The sequence below is a fragment of the Lichtheimia ornata genome (genome assembly GCF_029851405.1).
Source record: "Lichtheimia ornata isolate CBS 291.66 chromosome Unknown scaffold00034, whole genome shotgun sequence".
In the NCBI taxonomy this organism is placed as follows: domain Eukaryota; kingdom Fungi; phylum Mucoromycota; class Mucoromycetes; order Mucorales; family Lichtheimiaceae; genus Lichtheimia; species Lichtheimia ornata.
In genome coordinates, this window is record NW_026695354.1 from 35,673 (window position 1) to 59,234 (window position 23,562).

Below are 23,562 nucleotides of genomic sequence, written 5' to 3' on the forward strand. Positions count from 1 at the left end.
AGTAAATCTCGGGAATAGAGCGAGACTGCCAAAATGTGACACGCCCATGCACATCCCGACACTTTTTTTGTGATGTTGTCAAAAACAAGATCGATCAAAACGAAATGAAGATCATCAAAAATCAGGATGATCTTCCCGGATAACACACATATCAAAATTTAATGTGCTCCAGGCGAGGATCGAACTCGCGACCTTCGTGTGCCTCTGGTATACGTGTAAGTATAAGCACGACGCTCTAAACCGCTGAGCTACAGGAGCCTCGCAAGCCACATGTGCTACAAAATAGATGGTGCCGTCACTTTCCTAATTGGGAAACACCTTCTTTATTGACATCATACGATAGCGGATATGTTGAGGAGTGTAATAGTGTAAATGGGAAGTGATTTGGGAGGCTCAATGTTGAGTAATTTGTATCCATAGCAACGTTCAAAGGGCAAAGGGCCAACCACGTTCGAGCTTGTTAGACCTCGTGGAAATTCCAAGTCAGATTCGCGAGAGTTGATTTGGCTCACCGACTGCTGCTGCCTCCTAGTCCTTGCCCTTTCTTTGTTCTCTTTACTGCAATCCCAATACCAATGCGTGTATTCTTATATCCAATTCGATTATTGCAGCCACGTCTTGTTCTCGTATGAATGGTAAGCCGACAGCTGGCAATGTTGGTGTCAAATGCTGATTGTCGACATTTGCTTCTTTTTAGCTACCAGCGCTTGCGCGTGTTGGCATGGCGACAAAATGAAGTAGTGGATATTCAACGACTGGAACGCATGGGACAACAACAGAGTGCTACATACCTCGAAATGGGACCCACTGTATCATTCACAGCTACAAGATACGCTACTTTTACCGAGTGCCAGCAAACATCCAGGTTGTGGTTCGTATCTGTGGCCTTGCAGCTGTTGCATGAAACTAAGAATTGTCATGGATGAAGCCCATATAGCAATTACAGCTGGCGAGGAAGATCAAATGAGAACGCACCCGATGATAGCTATATGGCAGATGTTTTACTAGCGGCCCTTGCAACAAACGCAATTGGTATGGAGAACCTAGTATGGGAACACCTGTTATCAGATGAGGATAGGTACTTCTACCTATGTCTTTTATAAGAAATTCTTATGCTGGTAAGTATTTTTGATATGGAGCGACTTTCATATGCTAATCATTCTCTTTTGCATTCCATATTAGCCGCTCTACACCAAAGGGTACGTTTTTAGTAAAAAGATGGTTTTGTATGAAGGCACATCGACTCACATGGCAGGGTATCCAGACTTAGGCCTTGCTGATTTCGTACCGGCTTCTTACGATTTAGGCGGCTGCATGCAAGAAGCGCCCTTGCATGTAATCAAGAAATTGGCCGGTGGCACGTAAGACTTTTTCGTCATATGCATTGTCAAAAACGTCACTAACTCATGTATTAGCTCGACGTGCATCCACTCCCACTACTGCAATGTTCTACCATGTGTACCGAAGGTCAATTCTTGTAAGGTTATACCTTAGGTTACTACCCAAACCTAGTTTCCTGGTTCCTCTTCTCGAGTATAAATCTTTCCTACACCGAGCACTGTGGTAGAGGGTATCATAATGATAGTGTGACTATGGTCATCGGTGAGTATCGTTACTCAACCGGGATTATGGAAGCGGTCTATGATGGAAAGATGGTTGGTACTCTTTGGTGGCTATCCAACCTTATTATGGGAGGAAAACGCGATATTGGAATATCCTTTACCACTCAAGATTACCTTGCCTGTCGGGTTTTCCAAGGTTATTCTTGCGACGGGTCGCATGACAAGGGATACCAAAGTCATAGTGGAGCAACTCATTGCATGCTTGGACGCCGATTATGAGCAGTGGCGTGGTCCTTTGCTTGTTGACAACAATAGTCGTCTGGATGACAGCTTCCCAAAGGCCGAAGGTCTTCTTTGCCTAGGACTCATATCATCAGTGACCAGGAGGTAACGTCATATTTGATGCATGTCAATCATTTCGTATTGGTATTGTTAACAAGAACCATAAATGTCATGTAGTGAATTTTATGGCTACGGCGATGACGGACGCTTGTGGATAACAATAGGACGCTTCGCACTAATTGTTGCTGAAGGGAGATTTCCTCGCGGCGGTTTTTACGATCGCCGAGTATCACTTACTCCATCACACATCTATCATACCCTTCCATGATTTGTGGCCCACGAAGCCTATCCTTCGCCAAAATCAAAACGAGTGGATACCATTACAAGAGACGTCTGCTCTAATGGTTAATGAAATGGGGTCTATGGTCGTGGCGTGTCTTATTGTCGTGTCCATGAATAATCACGTGTACCCATCACCCAGGCTCAGCTCGTGTATGGTTAGCCTTGGTTACTATCCAATCTTAGTTTCCTAGTTCATCTTCCCAAGAATAAACACCCTTACCGAGTATCACTTACTCCTATCACTTCTCCTACTACAACAATACACGAACACCTCACTTATACATCATATGATCACATGTACGACGAATGGCCGACAATGGCATTCTTAGATTTGTGGATAGGACTCTCATTTGGAATCATCCACAACAGCATCTTTCATATCGCCTCTTCGACAAAGCAAATATAAAGTCATGCTGCATTCATTCAAAACGTGTTGAACTGCAAAGCTCAATCATGATTCCTCTGTTGTATGCGTATGCCCGTGCTTATTGACGTATTACCAAAAAGACTACCACATAGCGATACCATTATCCTAATCTCCATTGCCCCTGATGACTTCCATAATCATTCTTTAAACATCAAGATACCAAACCAAACATCACATTTCTATTCTCGAATACCCAGCATGATACCCCATTGTCAATCCACATGTTCTCTTTGATGCTCTATTACATTTTTATATACAGATATGAATAAAAGGGACATTTAAGAACGTGATGCCATTTCCTTGCTAACTGCCTCATCCAATGTCTCTATGCTGTTGGTGAACTGCAATTTCTTCAAATCACGGACGACAGCCTTGGGAAGACCAGTGCTTTCAGAAATCTCCTTGACAGACATTTGTTGACCAGTTTTGGCGAATGTAGATGCGAGTGTCTTTACAGTCATTTCTCGCTTCAAATCGGTTGGGCCATCAATGTATTCGATCACTGCCATAGGTGCATTATCACCATAACGATTGCCGATGCGTTGTACACGAGTATATCCTCCTTGACGAGTAGCGAAACGTTGTGCCAATTCACCAAAAAGCTTAGGGATGGTTGTATCACGGCTCTATACATGACCACTTAGTCAATTGCTACTTTTCCATACGCTCCCTTTTTGCTTACGTTGAGGTAGCTCAGTGCCTGTTTACGAGCATTGACGTCGCCCTTTTTACCAAGTGTCACCATACGATCGGCGATGGGTTGGATCTCTTTGGCCTTGGCAACGGTGGTTTCGATGCGGCCATGTTCAATGAGGGAGGAGACGAGATTACGAAGCATAGCATTGCGGTGAGAGGAGGTGCGATTGAGTCGACGAAGATGCTTGCCGTGGTACATGGTGAAGAAGTGTTTTAGTGAAAGAGGAGCAAAGCAAACGTGACCGCCGGTATTTTATGTGGGGGGTTGGTGGATGGGTGGGTGGGTGGTATAAGCTCAACTCAATTGGTGAGGTCCGCTGCGTGTATATTACTAACTACTCTCTTCCACCCTGCCAACCATGTTTGCAACACCACGACTCGTCGCTCACAGCTTCAATTGGCAATGTAAACGTGTCGCTATCAGCAATGTCTTTGGAATTCAACTTGGTGGACGTCGCACCTACACAACGACCCTGAATGTGAAGGAAAAGGACGAGCTTCATACCGGCGATCGTTATGCTTCCATTCCCGATCGCAGTCTATTGGAAATTCAAGGACCAGATACAGCCAAGTTCTTGCAAGGTCTTATCACCAATAACATGCCTTCGATTGCCCAAGGAGGTGATGGATTCTTCACTTCATTCTTGACTCCTCAAGTATGTTATCTATGCATTGCATGGTTTATGTATGGTGCCATTGAAAACTCACGTGTGCGATAATGTTTATAGGGTCGCATGTTGTATGATGCTTTTATTTATCCTATCAACGATGGCAACGAGTTTCCTCAACCCAAGTTTATGATTGAATGTGCATCCACAGCAACGACAGGCTTATTGAAGCATCTCAAGCGTTACATCTTACGTTCCAAGGTCAAAGTAAGAGACGCCACTGAAGAATACAAGCTATGGAGCATTTGGGGTGATGGATTGACAACAATGAATGTCGACAATCGATTCTCCAACATTGGATGTGTGGATCCTCGTGTACCTGGATTTGGATATCGTGCTATTCTTCCTCAAGATCAGGGTAAGTCTTTTCTCATTGCATGAATCTTAGATTGATATTCATCGATTCATGTTTCTAGATATTGGCAGTATTCTTTCTTCCAAGGGTGATTTCAAGGAGCTCCCTTCATCCGAATATACCATCCGTCGTATCCTCCATGGCATCCCTGAAGGTGTAACGGATCTAGTTCCTGAACATGCATTGCCTCTTGAATCCAACTTTGATTACATGAATGGAGGTATGTAGATGGATGGCTACATAAACGAAGGACTAAACCAAACGTTTTACTCTAGTGAATTTCAACAAGGGATGTTATTTGGGACAAGAATTGACGATTCGTACACATCACACTGGCGTTGTACGCAAACGCATTGTACCTGTGCAATTTTACAAGAAGGATGAAAGGTTGGTAGTATAGCAGGAAGCAAATCCTATCATAAGCTCACAAGCAATACTCCCTAGTGTGCCATCAAGTCTTCAAGTGGATCGTGCATCATCCTATTGGCCTTCACCACTCGAACCACAAATGGATATCAAGCGTGCTGATGGTGCTAGCAAGCGTAGTGTGGGCAAATTGGGATCGGGTATTCACAACATTGGCCTTGCATTGATGCGACTCGAACACATAAAACCAGAGGTACAATTTGCGGTGCCTTCAGCAACCGATATGCAGCTACAACCCTTTATCCCTGAATGGTGGCCCAAAGAAGAAGAAGAGAAGCAGCATCAGTAAATAGCAAAATATGAACGAGCTTTATATCGATTGTATAGATAAATAAAACATGAATAGATTATTGAACAGCTACACTAATGCCCATGCCTTCACCTGCAGAGCCTGTGGATTTACGACGTGAATCATCTGTAGAGGAATTGGTTGAGAATCTTGTATTGTCAGGGCGTGGAGAAGAGGGAACCATCAAATGGCCTGATGCATCTTGCTGCACAACAGCACCAGCGAGATCAATGTCTTGCATATCATTGCTTGCTGCAGAGATGGAAGTGGATGGTGAAAGACGATCGAATTCGAGCATTGTGGGACTACCAGCCCAGCTACCCACGGGGGAAGAAATCATGGGCATGGATGGGCTTGGCAAAGGAGATTCAATGTTGGGTATGAATGAAGGTGGCTCAGGTTGTTCATCGAATGTACAAAGTGGTTGAGATAATTGTGAAGGAATGGGGAAACCAGCAGGAACGGTGGATACAAGGACCGGCAAGGATACAGTATTGATGATAGGTTGTGCATTGCCAAAGAAAGGCCATAAACTAGCGGATGGCGTTGAAGAGGCTGTAGTATCACTACCATGCGAGCTACCCGATATTGGTAGTGTAACAACAACTTCATAAGCAACTTCAAGGAACCTGCCAGCCTGTTGATGTTTGGTGGATGGGATCATGTCATCTGGCATATTGAAGCAAAACACCGATTGATGTTCCTTGGCATCTCTTGGGATGGCCACAAAGAAAGTTTCAGTCTGCAGCGTATGGTGCTTTGTGTTGTTTGGTTGCCCCGTCTCATCGTTCGTGGTTACTTTGCATACAAGTGATACATCCATGTGGCTAATTTTGTTGCCGGAACGGTTATTTGTCGTGAGTTTGACGGTGCATGGGTCGCCTGATTTGGACATTCATCCATCCATATACATGAGTTCAACGTATCATACGCAAAAATGCACAATGCCGATCATCCTCGTTTACGTACCTGGGCAATACGCTGGCTTGACAAGCTCTGCAGCAACTTCAACTTCAGCATCATCGCACTTGAAAATTTGGTTGTTCTTGGCACCATGTTGTGGACGATTGCTTCCTGGTAGGGGAATGCATGTGACAAACGGAAGATACATGATCGGAACACGTGCGCTTTCAATGCAGCTTGGTGCATGATCATCTTCTACGTCCAAGAACGCTTGTAATGTATATTCAACATGATGCTCAACATAGCTGCTGTGGATCGATGGTGGGTAATTCACAAAGGGCAGCTTGATAGCAAACAAGTACATGTGGCTTCCCTTGCCCAATTCAAGGTTCACACCCTCTATTGGAATGCGTGTAAGTATTCAAGGGGATATGTTTGTTTATGGAAGAGAGATAAAGAAATCCAACATGCCTGATCTTGCTTGTCCCCAAACATAGGCGTCCACGCTAAAGAGCGTGGTTCTTTCATTGCTTCCGCTTGCGTATTGCTCACATTTAAAGAGCACTTTGATATTGTGTGCATTCACAGGGCGGTCTAGAACAAGTACAGCAGAGCCTTACAATGACAATACGAATGAGTTGTTCAATCCATTACCACTTCTACTATTACAAGTTGCTTATCGTGAAGGAGCATACCATTGACTACTGAGCCAGGGCCAAATGCTACTACGCGGTCTTGGCCGCTGGGAATGACACTGAGGTTGAATGACTTTACAGGGTTCGCTGGTGCGGTCTTAGTGAAGAACATGGTTTTTTTTTTAAAAAAAGAAAGAGTGAGAAAATTCGAAAGGAAAGAGGGACGGCATTCTAGTTTTTAAATCATCTACATTGGGAATAGGGGGCTACTGTGTGAAAGAAAACAACATACACGCATTACATGTATACACGCGGTGCCCATAACAACATAACAACATACACGCAGCAAAACAATGGCGATCCCAGTGTTGCGGCTGTCTCGGCTTTTTACCCCTCCTTTCCCGCCACACGTCAAATCCGGTTTGTTCACTTGATACCACGCACTCGAGCTCCGCATCGGCAACATTACCAAACTTGGGATCCACCTTCTTTTTCTAGTACAAGAAGTGGTCGATTCGTAAGCACGGTCCCCCAAGGATGTGCCATTTGCCGTTGCTGACTGGTGGAAGAAAAAAATGCAGAGGACCCTACCAGGGCTTTTCTGGAAATGAACGTTGTCCCGCGGTTTCCCATTGTATTCCCGATACGACGAATAGATATAAAGCTCACCGTACCTGAAAGGTGGCAAAAGACAACATCTTCATATTTACCATTACCATGTACTCTCTCTTCTCTCGTTTCGCTGTTGGCTCCACCCTCACTCAAGTTGGCAAGAAGGCTCTTTTCGCCACTGCTGCAGGCGCTTTTGCATACAACTATGCACAAGAATGCAAGAATGATGTCTTTTACTTTAACAAGACAAAGTAAAAAAGACCCCAAGGCTCCACATTCTATCGCCCGGGATACACCCATGCAACGCCTATTTCATTTCATCCATACACAAGCTCACTGCATTCATCATCTGCATACCCCTCCATAATGTATAATAATACTTACACTAGCATCCAACATCCTACTTTTGCAAAATAACAATAGAACAAGCCATCTTGATATGGCGGTCATTTTTTTATGAAACATGTGTTTCGGGCAATGTTTGAAGCCTGCGCTCTGACCTTTTCCATTTCCACTTGAACCGATCGATTGGGTCCACAAAGCAACAAGCCACGTTGGCAACGTGCCAACGCCATCCTCCATGTTGCTTTTTCAATAGCTCGTGGAACGATGACGGATACACATTGGGAGGTTGTACCATAAATAACAAAAACAATGGTATTGTACATAAACGGCACAATGTTGGGGTCGAAAAGATAAAGGCCATTGACGATGGTTACGACCACCTGCTAGGCACATGCTCAAAAAAGATGAAACTTGGAACCAAAGCCCGTCCTTTGCCACCTGCATCTACCACCGTCTTGGCAATTCTAATGCATTTCCTCCTTTTTCTTTGTTCTAGAATGGCAATGAGCATGTTGTTGTGTGCCACACATCCACACATACGCAAAAAGTAGCATTCTATTTTTCCCTATTACCATCCCCAGCATATTAATTTTCATCATTTGTGCATGGTTTGCTAATAAAGCGGTTGTAATCGGCAGATCCATGCTTGAAACGTCGTCATGGTTGAATATATGCAAGTCGTTAGCCATACTCCGCCACCCACACTGCAAACTTTAAAGGCGAGCTGCATGCACCTTTACGAATAAGATGATCGGTCTGCATATGACGATGAGACACAAACTCTATGCGATACGCTGCGCAAACGTATGTAACCTTCTTTTATTACGCGGCATGTATGGATCACCCACCCATAGGCACTCACGTTCAATACATCCCACAAGTAATAGTAGTATCACAATGTGTGTTCATTATTGTCACAGATGGTATCATGCCGATCCTTGATCCGCCTCTTTCTCTTTTGCACTTAAATGGTGAAAAAGAGTTTAAAACCAAGCCAACAGCATATGACGTTGATGCGGTTCATCATGCCGACTCCAAAAGCGATTACGCTTTTTTCTTCTTGGGATTCCCTAAAGATGTTATATGAGTGTATATTGCAGTGGTCGTTTTAATAGGCGGATCCCCTCTCAAGTTCCCCCTTTTTGTACTTTATAGGTGACATTGTTTGCTATATTGGATCGACAAGTAACGACCATCGAGCTGTGTGTGTGCATAGATGTTGAGGCAAAGATCATGCCAGCAGCAAGCTGACCTTGGCATATGCAACAAACAATTGACCCTGAGAACGAAAAAGCAAATGAAATGCCCTTTTTGATGATTTGACTCTTGAGTGCTTCACTCTTGTTTTGCATCCAATCCATCATCCAATTTATTACCATAAAGGCCTTTGCAGGATGAAGGTAAGTGATCGACACGTTAGTTGTAGTCACCGTGCTGCTACCCGATCCATTACGAAGATGCAATCATCCACACATGCACTTTATACATATGCTGCCACTCAACTTGCCGAATGACACTTTTGATTCTGCCAAACAAAACAAAGGCTCTCTCACCTCCAATCCCTGCAGCCTACGCATACGCACACATATACATTGATCCCTGAGGATGGGGCACCCTGCTGCTGCTGCTGCCTTTGATAATTCTTGTTGGTGCTTCTTTTTCTTTCTTTCCCCTCTACAAGTAGACCAATGTTTCCGCCAAGGGATAACACGGAGGATTTGAAGGGGACGCTGTAAATGGCAAGGAAAACTTGTATATGACGCCGTTTGGATCACCCTGTGAGAAGGAGATGGCAAACAGCCGTATGTGTATGTAAATGTGTGTGCGTGGATTATATGGATGTATGGACTTGCAAATACACAAGTAATGTGGCCTATACAATTACATGTGCATACATTCGGTTGTACATGCGGTGCATGCTTGTGCATCGTACTTGAAGGATTTTCAGTTCCGGAACCTATTTCATTTCCGTCAAAAGAGAGAGAGAGAGATAATGACAATGATGGCAAGGACATGGCCGAGTGAAAGGGATCAGCCATTGGACTTTCTAGATGTAAGTAAACCTCCCATTTCCCTCTTTTACACGATCACACAGCTATCACCCGTAGCAGAACAAGCACCCCTGCTTGTAGGAACACTCCTTGCTATCGCCTTGATCTCGCCTCTCTCCCCCAACTTCCCCCTAACATCATCCATCCCCCCTCGCATCCACTTCTCCTTATGAAGGAAACAGCGAGTAAATGTATGTGTGTGAATCCAATGGAAGTGAACGTTATGTGAGGCAAATCTCGCTCCATGATACATTCAAGTGTCATACAACAGCAAAAAGAGATGAAATAGAGAATGAATGACAACCCCGATGAACAATTTGGTATGCTTTCAAAGACATAGCAACGCATCTGTCGCCATTACGACTGGGATCTGATGTAAATTGTATTGAGATAATCATTTGTCATTTTCGTCTATTGTTGCAAGACCCATTTGCATCATCGTCATCATCATCCCATTTTGTCCATAAGAGATGCTGACTTGAGCTTGGTCTGGTGAACTCTCTTCTTTCTCTTTTTCCTTCCTCACCAAAAAAAGGTTCTTCTCCTTTTTTTCTTTTCTCTCTTTCTCTCTCTCTTTCTTGATCCATCATTTGTTGTTACCCTCGCGTCTAAAAAGTAAAAAGGTAAGAAACTTGGCACCCTTGTATATTCAATCTTGCCGTTTATCTTTGAGAGAGCATCCAGCAACCCCCTCCTATCACCTTGAGTTGTGCACCTTGTCTACTTAAACACTCTCACACACTCACACTCATACACATACATCATACAAACGCACACACACGCACTCTTTCAAACTTACCCTTTGCCAACCGAATCCCCCGGGGGGAAGTAACCCCAAGCATCGTCCCCTTGTTCCCGCGCACATCGTATAATAACACCTGCTTTTCCTTTTTCCCTAATGCATTTCAAGGCGTCAACATTTTCTCTATCTTTTTCTTCTTTTTCCCGCCAGAGTCATTCATCTTGGATCCTTTTTGGTTTGCACACATCACTCCCCCAAAGTTGGTGCTCTCTCTTTTTTTCTTCTTTTTTGGATGCCTACCTTGCGTTTTGTTTTGCAGTAACCAACGTTATTATTTATACATAGCGAACCAATACACAAGTTGTCGGCAAAGTACATTCACCTTTACGTTATTCACTTGGCGAGATCACTATACGAGTTTCCAGCTGTAGCTGTCTGTGTGTGAGAGTGAGTATTCTTACTACGCTATGAGACCGTGCAAGGATGATGGATACTTTTTTCTTTTATTGCCCACATCACGCATCCTTTTCATTTGCATGCGAGTATGCGTATAGCTATATATGCGAATGCATGTGAGTGTGTGTGTGTGGTGCGGCTTTGTGTGGCAAAATGAGAAAGGCAATCGACCACCTCCTCAGGGCACTTGGGGGTTGGGTGGGGTGATTCATCATGATTCCTGCGTGCGGTTCTACCTTGCAGCATCTTTTGACACTATCGGTCTAATTTGTGATTTTCATCTCTTGGCAACTGCCACGTTGTATAGATTTATATCCAACAGGTGGCAAAAGACAACAAACAGAAAAAAAACCAGTCTCGCGTGTTCTTTCATCAGACGCATTTACGTGCTCCCATAGCCGCTCTTCTTTTCTTTCTTTCGCTCTCCTTTTCAAATCAACGTAAATGTATCAGCATTCTACCTACCCTACTCAACCACCCACATTTCCATACAACAACAACAGCACCAACCTTCCACCTGTTTCGAGCAGCATGAATAAGGCTTCAGCACATGATCCAATGGGTAGTCCACATCATCCACTAGCAAGACCAGCATCATTGCCATCATCCTATTACCCAAAATACCCATCGACAGGCAACAATAATGGAAGCAGCGAGTATCCCTATGGCAACACCAACAATAATGAGCAAAGTGGCAATGCCAACAGCACATCTCGATACGGCTTTGGTGCTACTACTACTAGCAGTACGAGTAGCAGCATGATGGATCGACCTGTTGGTGACAACAACACAAGCAGCGGTGCACATTATGATAGCCCAGTCCCACGTAACTGGCAGCAGCCCGATCCATTCAGAGACTACAGCCACCACGAGAATAATACTGATGATGGTGGAAGTGGAGGTTTATACCATACAAACAGCAACAACAGCCATGAAAGCAACAACAATAACAATAGTGGCAGCGTTGGCCTCCCTACAAGTCTTCCAACACCTACAGGGATTGCAACTTTGTCCTATGGAAACAATAGCAACAACAATGCAAGTGGAGGGGGATCAAGTTACTTTGCACCACCACCGCCAACAACACCAGTGCCACCTTCAGCATCAGCTAGCAGTACCAGCAGCAGCAACAACAACGAACGACACTTGTATCATCCTTATGCAAATGCAGCTGCAGGAAGCCGGCGACATTCTGCAAGTAACAGCAGCCATTTGGGATACTCATCGTCATCGTCACATCATTCAAGTAGCTATGCAGGACTCCCAAGCTTTGGGATCCCACCACCCCCTGCAAGACATGCTCTTGTGCCACGCCCCAAGTTAACTACGACATTATGGGAAGATGAAGGCACCATTTGTTATCAAGTGGATGCAAACGGAATTTGTGTGGCTCGACGACATGGTATGTGTATGATGATGAAATTTCATGTACGTGTGCTCATTCTCTCTTTTAGACAATGACATGATCAATGGCACCAAGTTGTTGAATGTAGCAGGCATGTCACGGGGTAAACGTGATGGTATCCTCAAGAATGAAAAAGGACGCGTGGTTGTCAAGGTTGGTGCGATGCATCTCAAAGGCGTGTGGTGAGTAACAAAACAAGCTTTGGGATATGGGTACATTGATATCGACTGACAAGAGATCCACCCTTTTTTTTAAGGATCACGTTCCATCGAGCCAAAACGCTTGCAACACAATACAAGATTGTAGACATCTTACAACCCCTCTTTGTGGATAATCCAAGCAACTACTTGTATGCATCACCTATTCATCATGCACACCATCACAGCCATGCAGCAGCTGCAGCCGCCGCTGGCATCGCTGGTCTACCTCCTGCAGGCTCTGCTTCCACACCTGCAGGAAGCCGCATCGATAGTGGTTTCTCCTCATCCACAGCTTCTGGACCTTCCGGTGCTTTTCGACATACCGGTGGTTTAGCAGCAGCAGCAACAACTACAACAGGTACCGAACCGCATCATCACCACCATCACCATCATCCATCATCCTCATCACCTTTTCAGCCACCTCATCAAGGTAAGTTTTTGGTCATCTATGCATGTTATCATCGGTTGTATAACTTTTTTACTTTTTAGGCTTACGACCCATGAGTGAACAATTTCCACCAGCAACAAGCACTGCTGCTCCATCTGCATCTTCCTTACTCAATAATGCTAGTAATGGTGCAAGTAGCAATGACGTGTATAATTTTGAGTATCGTGGTGAATCGTCACCTGCTATGGGTGGTCTTGTATCAAGCAACAACAATAATCCACCACCACCACCACCTCAAGGTGGTAGCAGCAATCTTTCAAATTATCATCTTTACCATCAGCAAAGTGGAAGGCTGGCACACCCACCGCCACCACCACCACCATCTGCTGCTCATGGCACCAATCCTTGATTTCTAACGCTCGTACTTTTTCTCTCTCTCACACATTTTCACTCTCTCCTTTTTTATTCTGTCTCAACATCTCTTACCTTCCTCTTTTCACCCAACAAAGACACACACACACACACATGCACAGTATACCATCTTGCTTGCTGTAATAAATAAGGTTGAGACAGAATGGGGAGGGGTGCGTGTGTTCTTCTCTTTTTATTTCACTAGGTATAGGATAATGACCACCCAGCACTCTTTTTTATTGTTAAACCCCCACCCCCCCATTCGCATTCTACTCTTCCCGTTTTACAGCAGCATGCAAATTCCCTTTTCTTATGTATGTATTATGCGCATCTTACAGATCGATATTAAAAAAGTTGCTCTTTAGTAGCATGTGCCATATCACAATATACGCTAAAGAATGTGTGGCACAGACAATTGAAAATGTACCTTAACCTTGTCAAAGTCAATCACGTACAAGGTAATCCGATTATTCTTATTCTCGAACGATCCACACGGCATGCCAAATAAAAAGGGGAGAAACCCATCAAAGCATCTACATGTGAGTCTGCACTAGCTAGCATTGCATCGCACTGCTTTTTCATATCAAAGAGGGAAGGGAGTGAGTGAGTGACACATTGTCTCCAAGATTACATGCATTATGCGCATATACACTTGACAGCTCATTGTTGTCTTTTCAAGGGAGCCAAAGTAAAGTTGGGATCAACAATGCAGCAGCAGCCAGCTTATGGAATCTATGCCTGACATGTTTCATGTAGCATCATCATCATCACTATCCATTGTTGTACTACCCCGACGTATCCATGACAACAACCGATCCAATACATGTTTTTAAATCTCTCTCGTTGGGGTTGCTTTTATTGCATCAAGAAAAAGATACACCAAGATTGAATCTCCATTTAAGCCTTGACAGCATACTTGCGAAGGGGGAAGTGGGCATCCTTCTTTTGTTGCTTGACGGTCTTGAGCTTACGTTCGTAAGGAGTCAAAGCGCGACGCATAGCACGGGTCTTCTTGACACGGAGATCGAGGGGCACGTACTTTTTCTTTTGGTAAAAGAGACGAAGCTGTTCACGTTGGGTTTGGTTGATGACAGTCAAGGTGCGAGCAACGTTCTTGCGAACTTCACCACTATTCCACACACACATATCAATTCCATTGGCTCCATAGATAGATAGACTCGTTTGTTGATATAGAAAAAGAAAAAACCTTACATTTGGTGAAGCTTGGCAGCAGAACCACCAGCGACCTTTTGAACACGAAGGGAGGCAAGCTCCTGCTTTTGTTCCTCAAGGGTCTTGAGAAGTTCAGCCTTGTTCTTGTTGCGAAGTTCGTACGCTTTCAAGGGAGCCTGGTAGTAAATAGATTCCATGTGAGCATGCTTGTATATATAAAGGTCAATGTTGAATGGTGGTCCATGTCCATGCATGTGTGGCCCATCGTGTGTTGGGGTCGATATCGATCAAAGATCAAAAAGTCGTTCAAGGCCGTAATTTGCGATGGAATTGAAGGATGGATAAAGAGAATAAATGGATGGATGAATGTCGATACATTACCATTGGAGAGATTACTAGAAAGGGGAGGATGAGCCGTTGGATGAATCATTGTCCTTTGCATAGGAGCGCTCTTCCCTCCTCCCCCCAATTTCCTAGCCCACTCAGGAAATTCGCTGGAGTCCCCCATGTTCATTATCAAAGTTGCTCATTGTTCACATACCCTTTCATAAACCAATAATCAAATAAGGTTACTCTCTTATCATCATTGTCATATCCATCCAAATTTTAATATCGACAATAAAACCGGTTATTACTTCGGGAACATGATTCGGCAACAACAATCTAGGTTAAAAATGCATCATCCATTACATCATCCTATATCCATTGGGAAGAAAAAAAAGAGAGAGAGAGTAGGGGGGTAATTCCTATAATACATGCATTGTGTGTGTGCGTGTGTGTGTATACGAGAAGATCTCACAAGGATAATGATACAAGTTAAGTTATACTATTTAGTTTGGAGGATAAGGAGGAGGATAAGCTGGTGCAACAGGCGATGAAGTAGGTGGATAACCAGCACTGGTACCAGGCATAGGCATAGCAGGAGGTTGTCGCTCAGGTAGAGGTGGTGGATAGAAACCACCTGGTGCAGCGGATGGCATTTGCTGTGCTGGTTGTGGTGGATACGCAGGTTGTTGTGGTTGTGGTGGATAGCTACCAAAAGAGGGTGATGATACAGGTGGATAACCAACACCAGTGCTTACAGGTGGTTGTGGAGGAGGATAAGCGCCGCTACCATGGTGTGGCTGTTGAGGGTGAGGAGGAGGATATACGTTGGATGTTTGATACTGGTGTTGAGTGGGTGATGGATAACCACCACCAGCCGCAGCATTTGACGTAGGTGGATACACATTTGGATTTGGTGGCTGTGGAGGATAACCACTACCATGAGGTGGATGGTTGGGTGTTGTGTATGCAGGATGTGCACCACCATGTGGTTGGCTTGGTGTAGAGTAATGGTTGCCATGGGGTGGATACGATGGTTGCTGTGGCGACGACGCAGCTGGATGATGATGTTGTGGTGGTGTAGAATAACTAGGAGCATTATAGCCATTGTTACCAGTTGCAAGTGATGCCTGAGATTGATATACAGGTTGTGCAGTAGGTCCTGTTGTTTGATGTGCTGGTGCTGCTGATGCGTAACCATAGCCAGGTGCTGCTGCGGATGATGATGGTGGAACAGATGTATGGTTGCTTGGATTGGTAGGTGGATTCGTAGGACCACTCGGTGTATATCCATTGACGCCCACCACTTGGATGTTCTTTGGCAATGATTTGAGCTCTGGAGGAACTCCCACTTCACCACCATAACCAAGTCTTGGTTGTCCAAATCCAGCTTGTTTGTGCAAAGGACCCTTATTGGCAGCCATACCCAACGACGTTTCAAAGATTTGATGAGGCTCAAGATACCATTGTTGATTCAAATTGTTTTCATCCTTGCGTTCGAGTAACACTTGTGCACCACCATCTTCGGACTATCACATGTTGGGTTATTTCCCTGATACTTGACCTCGACACCTTTTCTTCCTTTACCTTAATCTCGAGGATCATAGTAGGATACACCACAGAGTGAATGTAGCCATGCTCGTAGCCCCACTATGATAGAGAGTGAGTATACCATTCATTTCCTTGTATCATCGGCTATTACCTCTTGAGATTGATTCTTCTCTTTACGCTTGTTTTGAACGATGGTCTTGTCCTTCTTGAATGCACCTAATCATTGTTCCGAGAATGTTAGGAATACCTTGTTTGTATCTCCTCAAACTGGTTTGACATTTTACCCGATTGAATGTCCAACACTGTAAAAGTGGGTTCCTTATTAGCATAGGCGCTCCTTTCCATTATTCCATCCTAGGGATCAAATCCACTTACCATGACCAGACTTCTTATTCACGATACGTCCACCATCGAAAGACCACAACCTAATAGAAAGAAGGGTGAGCGATCCGAGCTTGTGGCACATCTCCATTGTTTTGGACACGCACACGCACACACCCACCCACACCCACCACGCATTCTCCCAACTTCATGATATCGTTTCCAAAGCAAAATACACTTACTGGTTGTCCGAATCAGCAAACTTTTGTGGCCAAATGATGATGTTGGCACCCGTCTAATGGCAAACCGAGATGGACATTGAGCATTGGAGGCTTAATCAGGGGAGTGTAGGAGGAGGTATTTTGAAGGTTGACGTACCTTTGTCTGCCCATCGTAGACATCGAGAGCGTAGCCGTTCTTTCTGGATATGATATAAAAGTAACCTGGGGGGAACATGAGTAGGTGGAGGAAAGGTTGGAAGGGAAAAAAGAGGAGAACACAAGGACGTGCGGCAGATCACTCGGTTTCTTGTGCTGTTAGACCGTCTGAGCAACTTGCCATATTTGTGTCCTGGCTGTGATGTTCATCCACTTGTTTGGTGCTAGCGTGGCGCACGCCCGACATAGAGACGTGTTATTGTACACCCTTCAAAAAAGTTTAATTAAAGGCAACACTCGTTCATTCTTATTCACCTTTTAGTACAACAACAATATCATTTAGCTTTTCATTCACCAAACCATAGCACTAGAAGGGGAAAAGCACATGGTATCACATTTGATATAGACATATGATCATGGCAGTCAACGTGCCATTACTGCTACCACGTTGCTTTATGCATTTGCATCTAATTGACAGGGATTGCATACGCTGGCTTCAATAGCCGTGAATGATGTTATGTGCAACGAGACCAACAGCTATAGAGCAGTAATTGCGAGCAACTTCATAATAAACTTACTCCAAATTTACATAAGGTAGCATGCCACGATAATGCTATGTGCTGATATGTGTGTTGTACATGTGTGTGTGTTTACATATAGGAAATGACCCTTATTATCTACTATCCACTATGCACTTGTCATCTTGTCCACACCCAAGGTCGCGTTTAACACTTGCCAAGCAGCTCAGCCCCGACAATTGTGGCGCGGAGGTGGGGTAAAATATGCTCCGCTGTAGCACACCGCAAAGCAGCGTAACCAGCACTGTAGCCAATGTATGGATTGTTTGCGCATTCACTGTTTCCCTCCTCATCTTCCCTAAATATAGACGAGGTTCTTGGCAGTAATAAATAATAAAGCTGAGCATAGCAAAAGCATTGATAAATATATCAACTCAATGCCGATGGTGGTAGTAGAGGTAGTAGAGCATGATAAGCCGTTGCATTGATACCACGTATCCATCATAGCCATGGCAACCAAGCTGTGTGCGTATTGCGATTACCCAATTCACGAGCAAGAATACGTCAGGATGATGAAGGATCAATTCGACATGTCATGCAATAACGTCAATTCGACGATGATGATAGGTTCACTTGATAATAACATGATAGGCAGGGGTTGTCCCGTGATCCACAACCACAATGGATCGAACATTGCTTAGCTCTTTGACCACCTTTGCTTGTTGGTAACAACGTAACACAGCAAGGCAATGACGTATGCCATATTAAATTGCTTTCTACACTCCACTGTACCTTCCATCTCGTCAAGGCTTCTCCATTTGTAGATCAACAAAGACGAACTTTATTACTTGTATATGGTCATGTTGGTGATTTTCTATTCCTGTCTTGGATACGAGGAGGTGCGGGGTCGCGTGACAATTTCATATGCAGACAATGATGTATGACCAGCCCGACGATCTATAAGAAGCAACTCTCTCTTTCGCGTTTGTTTCTTTTCTGCATTTGTCACAATGAGCAACTTCCCTTCGGGTTGGTTCTTTATTCAGTCGAAATGTGCTCACAAGATGGTGATCGACGTGGCAATGGATTCGCATAAGGTAACATGGGTGGACTCTTATTGTTCTACTATGAATGGGTTATTCTGATCATACTGCAGGACAGTGCCAAGATCGTCGTATGGCCGAAAAAGGAGCAAAACTTTGATAACCAGCTCTGGATGTATGATAGTGGTTATATCATCAACAAGAATTCTGGATTAGGTAGGATTGCAGAATGGCTATGTGGGTTATATGGATCATTGATTCGATCTTCATTCTTTATTTAGTGCTCGACGTTCTTGGAGGTAAGGATGTCAATCGATCTATCCAGTGTAATGGTAAAATGCTAATAGACATGATGTATTAGGCGTCTTGGAAAACGACAAGCAAATTATCCAATATAGGCGCAAAATGGTAGAGGACGCGCAGAATCAACGGTGGTATTATCGTGAGGATGGGTTCATTTATCCCCAAGTAAATCCCAATCTTGTGCTGGATATCAGGGTAAGTGCATTCGGCAGTTGCGCAGGTTCGGATAAAAGGGAAATGTTATACTAATAACCATCTCTCGCGCAAAAGGGTAATTGGACCAAGCCAGGCACTGTGGTGTTGCTTTACGACCGCAAGTTTAGCGATAACGAGAATCAGTTGTGGGATTTGATTCCTCATGATCCACAAGGTTCCAACACTCCCAAGGATGATGATTCAAGTGATATTGACAAGGATTATTCGTTTAGCTCCTCCAGCTATGCTCTATGACAACCCTATTCCTTCTAGACCAATAAACCGCTATATAGCACGTATGATTCGAGATCGATGCATTAAAGTGATAGTAAAATATACGTTTATCATAATCTCTTTCTATAGTTTGGATTTGTAGTAGTGCGCAAGGTGGCTCAAGTTTTCCAACATAGATCAATCGCAGCTATACAAGCCAAATGTTATTATCGAGGTTCGAGATCAGTTTTCAATATCAAAATAGCTACCCAGCCTCCACCAGAAGATAATGCTGAAGAGCGATCACAATTGTTAAGGCAAGATCGGATGAGATGATGGAGGGGCTATTCTCGGTGACGGTATCGTATAAAGGGGATTTGAGTTATCCGAGATAATGTGTGAGATGATGGTACCTTGTCATGGAGCTGGCCAACAAGTTTTGCTACAACATTGGACTCTGAATGTACCTGTGGACACCAAGCATAGAGCGGGAATAGCAACGAACAAAAGGAAGCAGTGATATCGCTATGGCAACCACCAACCACCAACCACGCTCATTCCTGAGCACTTGAACACACTCACTCCCTGACAATGCACGTTCGCAACTATATTAATACCTCACAGCCAACAAGAGTTTATTGTAATAATGAATGCTGCTATTATTGAATAGGTTCTTGGTCAGGTAGTGCAACTTCCAGCATCATCTCTCATTGGGTTCGACTCCCAGCCTGTACCTTTTGGCCACTTGTTGATATAGCTATTAGAGTACTGTTAGTGATGCTCACGAATGCGTAAAAAATATATAAATGATAAGGTGGCAAATTAGCTTCCATGGAAACCCATGTACTGACAAGGATGGCCACGCGAAGGCTTTGCCGTCACCCTCTCCCCTACGGTGCACCAAGCCGGATAACGGGGGCTACCATTGTAAACAACAGCATCTTCTATAGGTGCTGCTCGAGCCAACATGTTCGGTCTGATAAAAGGATAGCATCCCACGCCCACAGAGGCCGACCCATAAGAGCAAAAAGCAATACATGATCCCATATCTACCACAAGGACACTGATGAACAGTCTAACTTCCAACGGCTAAGGCAGCAATCCTCAAATGCAATTGATAGGGCCACGATAGGGCTGACCACACTGTCGCATATGAATCATAGCTGCCAACGATGCTTTACTCAAAAGAGCAAGGCACCATCCCGTTCTACCCATAGCAAATAAACATCCGCATATCAGTAGTTGCTGTCCTCAAGCGACCTTCTTGGGTAAGTGTCATCAGAGAGACACATCATGCACCGCAACAAATAAATCCGGTCTTGACGAAATAGCATACGCGAGAATATTGACTTGCCAAGAGAACGTCCAAGGTATCCATACAAGTACTTGAGGAATGAGATCCGCCATGGCACCGATAAAAAAACATTGCTCTGAAGATCCACCGATAAAGAGATGACTTGCAGGTAGCTGATTTTCAAAACCATGGAAACGGTATCCTTGACAACCACAACTATAAGATAGAGATCGTTTGCTTGCTTCTGAGAAACCCACCCAAATTCAAATGTTGATCTTCGTCTTTCAAAGCAATAGAACTCGCCACTGGCAACTGTTGTAAGAAGACCAAATGGACTTTGATGACACCAAGAGAATGTGAAAAGATAGCTTGATGGATTGATGGACTATAAAAATGCATGTCACTAGTTTATCGCTGAGATAATGGTAACAACACTTAGCCTGTGCCATATGAGAATCCACGACGCCCGTTGCCCCCAGCAACCAAAACCAATTCCCTTGCTTCAACGATGTCGATACAATGACCAATGCTGATACGTAATCTTTTCTCCAAAGGAAAGGAGCGATACTTGATGATGAATGCCATGAGAGATGGATACACCTTTACAGCACCAAAAGGACACGTAACATTGTTGTTTGTTGCTGATGTGATACATCCATAAGAGACGTGCACTGCAGAGGGCTGTTGAAATCAATTGGCCAAATAACGAGAACCACCAGATGATCGAGTAAATGCTGTTGACAATAAAGATAGGAACTTTGTTGCTTGTGCTGATATGGTCCACCGACAACAGGCATGCGTATAGTGGGATATCCATCGAAAGGATTGTCGACAACTAGAACCAAACTGAGACGAGATCAAGCTTGGCGACACCAAAAGATATACAAGTTGTTGCTTGTTGTTGCAGATGCAAATAAAAGGAAGTATCCAATAGGTGGTAACGAGAACCATCGAACGATGTAATAAGGCCAACTGATACTGGACGATGCTATACTGTAGACGTCGCTCCTTGACCCTGACATGATTCACCTATAAAAGATGCACGGTATACAGTCTTCCAAATCCATAGAACGATATTTAGCAATGATAGCTGCATCCATCAAGAATCCAAAGGGCACATGACAAATAGCTTGCTGAATAGCCCACATGCTATGATAAAAGCGGAGGTTGGCAGGCGTTGTAGAAACGAATGGATCATCAATTACCAATGGTAGCCATGTAATGAAACCTTGTCGACATCAAATGATAGCTGCATCCATCAAGAAACCAAAGAGCACAAGACAAGTAGCTCGCTGAATAACCCACATGAAAGAGGGTGTTAGTAGGCGTTGAAAGAAATAAATGGATCACTATTTACCAACGACAGCTTCATCCATGATAATCCCAATGCACCAGAAGACAAGTAGCTTACTGAATAGGCCACATACTATAATAAACGAAGAGGTTGGCAGGCGTTGAAGAAGAGAACAGATCACTATTTACCAATGATAGCCATACGCACGAAAACATGTCGACATCCAATGACAGCTGCATCCATGATAACCCAAAGAACCAGAAGACAAGTAGTTTGCTGAATAGACCACATACTATAATAGAAGAGGAGGTTGATTGGAATTGGAGCCAAAACACGGATCATCCACTATTTACCTATGATAGCCATACGAACGAGAACATGTTGACATCTAATGACAGCTGCATGCATAGAAATCCCAATGCACCAGAAGACAAGTAGCTTGCTGAATAGACCACATACTATAATAAAAGAGGATGTTGGTTGGGATTGGAGCCAAAAAACGGATCACCCTCTATTTACCAATGATAGCCATATGCATGAAATCCTGCTGATATCCAAATCAAACCGATTCTTTGCAATCGTCTGCTTGTTGATAAGGCCCGCTACGGTGGCACTCGGCTTGAAAGCGATGGAACGATACTTTACGGGCATATGCAGTGAGAAGGTTGAGTAATATTGATACCACCAAAGAGAGAGCATACTTACATGATGCCGAAGAGCCCTTACAAAGAGAGACAACGAGACAATCATTGCTGCCCAAGACCACATGCAAATCGAGAAAGCATTGTGCATCGAAAAGCCCAAACCAGATCCTAGCTGCGGAGTGACGTACATATGGCTAAAGAGCGATGTGAATGGCAATCGTTTTTCATTGGAAATCGAATGCAGCTTGACGATGAATGCCTTGAGGAGATGCATAAATGACCTTGGTAACACCAAAGATGTCAACGCGGACTCTCATCGCTTGTTGATGGCATGATCCATCCATAAGACACGTATAGTTGTAAAGATCCATCAAAGGAATCGCCAATAACCAGAACCACCAAGAGATAGAAAGCTTGCTGATATCAAAGATATAAAAGTTGTTCCTTGTTGCTGATGTGATCAATCGATAAGAGACCTTCATTTCAGGATGCCCACCGAATTGCCGATAACGAGAAGAACCAGATGATGGGATAAAGCTTGATATGACACCAACGATATGGATGCTGTTGCTAGTTGCTGATACAATCCACTCATAAAAGACGTTCATTGGCTGACATTCTCCAGAGAAATTGCCCGTTGCTTGGTAACCAACCACCCGAGGCGCAATAAAGGTTGACACCACCAAAAGACATAAATGCTTCCCCATGACTGACATGATTCACCTATAAAAGATGCACCATAAACAATTGTCCCAACTCATCCAACAATACTTAGCAATCATAGCTGTGATCTCGTAAACTCCAAAGCACCAAAAGACAAGTAGCTCTCTGCAATAGGTCCCTCTAAATAAATAATGGTAGGCGTTTCAGCAAGGTCCCCAAAAAGCATGAGAGTGTACCTGAGCCATGGTGATCACAAGGGTACAACCAAATACCATCCGAGAGCAATACAATAATCAACCGGCGCGCCAAGGTATGCCACCATATGTACCATACTCTCATTGGATCTGAAATTGGCATCATAAGAGATATCCACCGCCTACTCTCTGTAGGCAAGGAAATCAATAGCCGGCATACTTGGATGGAGGCCGTGCGCACAGCGGATGCCTTTTCAAAT

General features: G+C 44.0%; 10 protein-coding genes and 1 non-coding gene across 11 annotated transcripts; 3 read left to right on the plus strand and 8 right to left on the minus strand.

The window, feature by feature from the left end:
- Positions 1 to 164: 164 nt before the first annotated feature.
- On the minus strand, positions 165 to 258 carry O0I10_007145. The gene has a single exon. It is a non-coding gene; the product is annotated as a tRNA-Ile (tRNA).
- Positions 259 to 2,891: 2,633 nt separating this feature from the next.
- O0I10_007146 (ribosomal protein L17) lies at positions 2,892 to 3,508 on the minus strand (the record flags this gene model as incomplete). Its single annotated transcript, XM_058487164.1, has 2 exons — positions 2,892 to 3,239; positions 3,296 to 3,508. The coding sequence occupies 2 exons, from the start codon at positions 3,506 to 3,508 to the stop codon at positions 2,892 to 2,894; spliced, it is 561 nt and encodes a 186-aa protein (XP_058341979.1).
- Positions 3,509 to 3,668: 160 nt separating this feature from the next.
- O0I10_007147 (uncharacterized protein) lies at positions 3,669 to 5,047 on the plus strand (the record flags this gene model as incomplete). The annotated part of the gene is made up of 5 exons (XM_058487165.1): positions 3,669 to 3,965; positions 4,038 to 4,335; positions 4,394 to 4,552; positions 4,608 to 4,719; positions 4,777 to 5,047. The coding sequence occupies 5 exons, from the start codon at positions 3,669 to 3,671 to the stop codon at positions 5,045 to 5,047; spliced, it is 1,137 nt and encodes a 378-aa protein (XP_058341980.1).
- A 58-nt stretch (positions 5,048 to 5,105) lies between these two features.
- On the minus strand, positions 5,106 to 6,757 carry O0I10_007148 (uncharacterized protein; the record flags this gene model as incomplete). Its single annotated transcript, XM_058487166.1, has 4 exons — positions 5,106 to 5,929; positions 6,017 to 6,349; positions 6,422 to 6,565; positions 6,646 to 6,757. 4 exons carry the CDS (start codon positions 6,755 to 6,757, stop codon positions 5,106 to 5,108), a joined length of 1,413 nt encoding a protein of 470 aa, XP_058341981.1.
- A 4,478-nt stretch (positions 6,758 to 11,235) lies between these two features.
- Positions 11,236 to 13,193, plus strand: O0I10_007149 (uncharacterized protein; the record flags this gene model as incomplete). The annotated part of the gene is made up of 4 exons (XM_058487167.1): positions 11,236 to 12,193; positions 12,246 to 12,378; positions 12,453 to 12,826; positions 12,886 to 13,193. 4 exons carry the CDS (start codon positions 11,236 to 11,238, stop codon positions 13,191 to 13,193), a joined length of 1,773 nt encoding a protein of 590 aa, XP_058341982.1.
- An 899-nt stretch (positions 13,194 to 14,092) lies between these two features.
- On the minus strand, positions 14,093 to 14,565 carry O0I10_007150 (uncharacterized protein; the record flags this gene model as incomplete). The annotated part of the gene is made up of 2 exons (XM_058487168.1): positions 14,093 to 14,324; positions 14,408 to 14,565. 2 exons carry the CDS (start codon positions 14,563 to 14,565, stop codon positions 14,093 to 14,095), a joined length of 390 nt encoding a protein of 129 aa, XP_058341983.1.
- Positions 14,566 to 15,198: 633 nt separating this feature from the next.
- Positions 15,199 to 17,020, minus strand: O0I10_007151 (uncharacterized protein; the record flags this gene model as incomplete). The annotated part of the gene is made up of 7 exons (XM_058487169.1): positions 15,199 to 16,221; positions 16,280 to 16,342; positions 16,395 to 16,459; positions 16,528 to 16,545; positions 16,619 to 16,668; positions 16,807 to 16,859; positions 16,943 to 17,020. 7 exons carry the CDS (start codon positions 17,018 to 17,020, stop codon positions 15,199 to 15,201), a joined length of 1,350 nt encoding a protein of 449 aa, XP_058341984.1.
- Positions 17,021 to 18,469: 1,449 nt separating this feature from the next.
- Positions 18,470 to 19,255, plus strand: O0I10_007152 (uncharacterized protein; the record flags this gene model as incomplete). The annotated part of the gene is made up of 5 exons (XM_058487170.1): positions 18,470 to 18,556; positions 18,616 to 18,718; positions 18,784 to 18,801; positions 18,864 to 19,000; positions 19,076 to 19,255. 5 exons carry the CDS (start codon positions 18,470 to 18,472, stop codon positions 19,253 to 19,255), a joined length of 525 nt encoding a protein of 174 aa, XP_058341985.1.
- Positions 19,256 to 20,504: 1,249 nt separating this feature from the next.
- Positions 20,505 to 20,906, minus strand: O0I10_007153 (uncharacterized protein; the record flags this gene model as incomplete). The annotated part of the gene is made up of 2 exons (XM_058487171.1): positions 20,505 to 20,680; positions 20,765 to 20,906. 2 exons carry the CDS (start codon positions 20,904 to 20,906, stop codon positions 20,505 to 20,507), a joined length of 318 nt encoding a protein of 105 aa, XP_058341986.1.
- Positions 20,907 to 21,197: 291 nt separating this feature from the next.
- On the minus strand, positions 21,198 to 21,458 carry O0I10_007154 (uncharacterized protein; the record flags this gene model as incomplete). Its single annotated transcript, XM_058487172.1, has 1 exon — positions 21,198 to 21,458. One exon carries the CDS (start codon positions 21,456 to 21,458, stop codon positions 21,198 to 21,200), a length of 261 nt encoding a protein of 86 aa, XP_058341987.1.
- Positions 21,459 to 22,669: 1,211 nt separating this feature from the next.
- O0I10_007155 (uncharacterized protein) lies at positions 22,670 to 23,161 on the minus strand (the record flags this gene model as incomplete). Its single annotated transcript, XM_058487173.1, has 1 exon — positions 22,670 to 23,161. One exon carries the CDS (start codon positions 23,159 to 23,161, stop codon positions 22,670 to 22,672), a length of 492 nt encoding a protein of 163 aa, XP_058341988.1.
- Positions 23,162 to 23,562: the final 401 nt, after the last annotated feature.